We start from the raw sequence: 2,500 nt of genomic DNA on the forward strand, positions 1-2,500 counted from the left end.
TGTTTTTGAAGGAGAAATATAAAAATAAAAAAAATTAAAAAATATTTATAAAAATTTTTTTTTTTTTTTTTGTTTTTTTTTTTTTTAATAAATTAAAAAAAAATTTTAAAAAAAAAAAAAAAAAAAAAAAAAAAAAAAAAAAAAAAAAGTGGCTAGCTCTTTTTTCCCTTAAATATATATATATAATATCTATAGTACATACAAAACCAACAATAATGAGAATTATAAATAAGAATTAATATAATAAATATAAATCTTATAATTTGCTCTTTGTTTTTTTCTTTTTTTTTTTTAATTTTTCTATTATAAAGTTTTATATATGTGACCATTATATTTATTATAACTTTGTTTTGTTTTCCATGTAACGAGATAATTTATTTAAATTTGGTTACATTTTTTTTTTTTTTTTTTTTTTTTTGGAAAAGGTCTATATGAATAATAAAGGTACATTAAGGATAAAACCATATAATTGAAACATGCGTTAAAATTTGTTCTTTTTAAAGAGAAAAGAACAAAGAACAAGAACAATAAAAAAAAAAAAATATATATATTTATATATATATATATATATATATATATATAATAATAATAATAATAAATGACAATTATATATAAGGAAAAATAAGTTAAAATGTATAATTAAATATATATATTATATGTTATTATTGAAATGAGAATCTCTTTATTATAACATGTATAATATTATACATACCAATTTAATAACCATATTGATTATATATATATCATTTTTTTTTTTTTAAGCTTTTATAGTACATTTTGTTTTATATAGGAGATGTATAAAGTACACCCTTAACATTTTATAATACATATATATATATATATATATATATTGAAGATTTTGATGGGTTTAATTCTTCAATTATATATAATATATTATTTTATTTTATGAATAGCTATTATTAATATATGTATTATAATATATATTAATAGTAAAAGGTACACATTATATGTTAATATATAACATGTTATGTTTTATTCATAAAATAATAATAAAAGAACAACCTTTAACAATATATATATATATATATATATATTATTATTTTTATTTTATTTTTTTTTTTTTCTTTTTTGTGTATTTCTTAAACAATTTTAAGATATATATATTTATATATATATTTATAATGATTTAACAGATTAAATACATTTAATATATATGTGTACATTCCAAAAAGGAAAAAAAAAATATATATATATATATATATATAATAATATACGTATATATAATATATATATATATATATATATTTTTTTTTTTTTTTTTTGCGCTCATGTGTATACTTTTATACATGTAACATTTAGTAAGAACAGTATGATATACTTATAATAAATATTATAAATATTCCTCACATGTTTTATATTATTTATTTTTTAGAATTCTTTATATATTATACAGAAAAAAGAGCTGCTATTTTTATATTATAATATACTTTTGTAAAATATACATATGAACATGAACACTTATAGTGATATAATTTTTCTATGTGTGTAATTATATTAAATTTATATTGATATCCACATAAAATAATTGTCTCTAAACATTAGATAAAATAAAAGAATAGTTGTTTTATTATTATAATTTTTTTTTTTTTTTTTTTTTTTTTTTTAAATATTTATTTTTAATAAATACCGATATAAAAATTAAGAGAATTTTTCCAAAATAAAAAAAAAAGAAAAGAAAAGGAATTCCTTTCGATCTATTATATTATATATATCTTTTGTATAAAAAATAAAAATATAAATTTTATTATATATATATATATATATATATATATATATATATATATATATATGTATGTATATATTTGTTTGAGTGGGAGAGACATTTAAGAAATAATATTATAAACAATATATATCATTTTATTTTATTTTATTTTATTTGATTATATTTTTTATATTTATTAATTTATTTTTTGCATTTAAAAAAATTTAGGGTGATAATAATTTTTGCATACACATGTTGTTATGTTATAATAATAGAATGAAAAAAGATGAAGAAAACAATACTAAATTTATATTTGATAAATATATTTTTTGCCTTATCTGACGTAAAAAGTATATCAACACATGATAATACATGTGATGAATGGTCAGAATGGACTGCATGTACTCATGGAATCAGTACCAGAAAATGTTTAAGTGATTCTTCGATTAAGGACGAGATAGTTGTATGTACAAAATGTGATAAATGGGGAGAATGGTCAGAATGTAAAGATGGGAAAAAGCATAGAAAAGTTTTGAACTGTCCTTTTATTAAAGAAGAACAAAAATGTGATGTAGATAATGAAATGGTGGAGGACACACATAGGAATAATAACTATATATATTTCAACGTAGATGATGGTGATAATGAATATGAAGATGATGATGATGAAAATGATGGTGATGATAATGAATATGATGATATAAATGATGATAAAAATGATGATATAAATGATGATATAAATGATGATATAAATGATGATATAAATGATGATATAAA

At 16.1% G+C, this 2,500-nt stretch overlaps 1 protein-coding gene across 1 annotated transcript in view; it reads left to right on the forward strand.

Moving 5' to 3' along the window:
• Positions 1-2,009: 2,009 nt before the first annotated feature.
• PRSY57_1028000 (merozoite TRAP-like protein) overlaps positions 2,010-2,500 on the forward strand; it is a gene marked incomplete at both ends in the record, with an annotated part of 1,452 nt that continues 961 nt past the window's right edge. Inside the window, one exon of the mRNA XM_012907869.2 lies at positions 2,010-2,500. This exon is cut by the window's right edge and continues 961 nt beyond it. Within this exon, the coding sequence (XP_012763323.2) occupies positions 2,010-2,500 (491 nt within the window).

Source organism: Plasmodium reichenowi, chromosome 10, assembly GCF_001601855.1.
Source record: "Plasmodium reichenowi strain SY57 chromosome 10, whole genome shotgun sequence".
Taxonomy (NCBI): domain Eukaryota; phylum Apicomplexa; class Aconoidasida; order Haemosporida; family Plasmodiidae; genus Plasmodium; species Plasmodium reichenowi.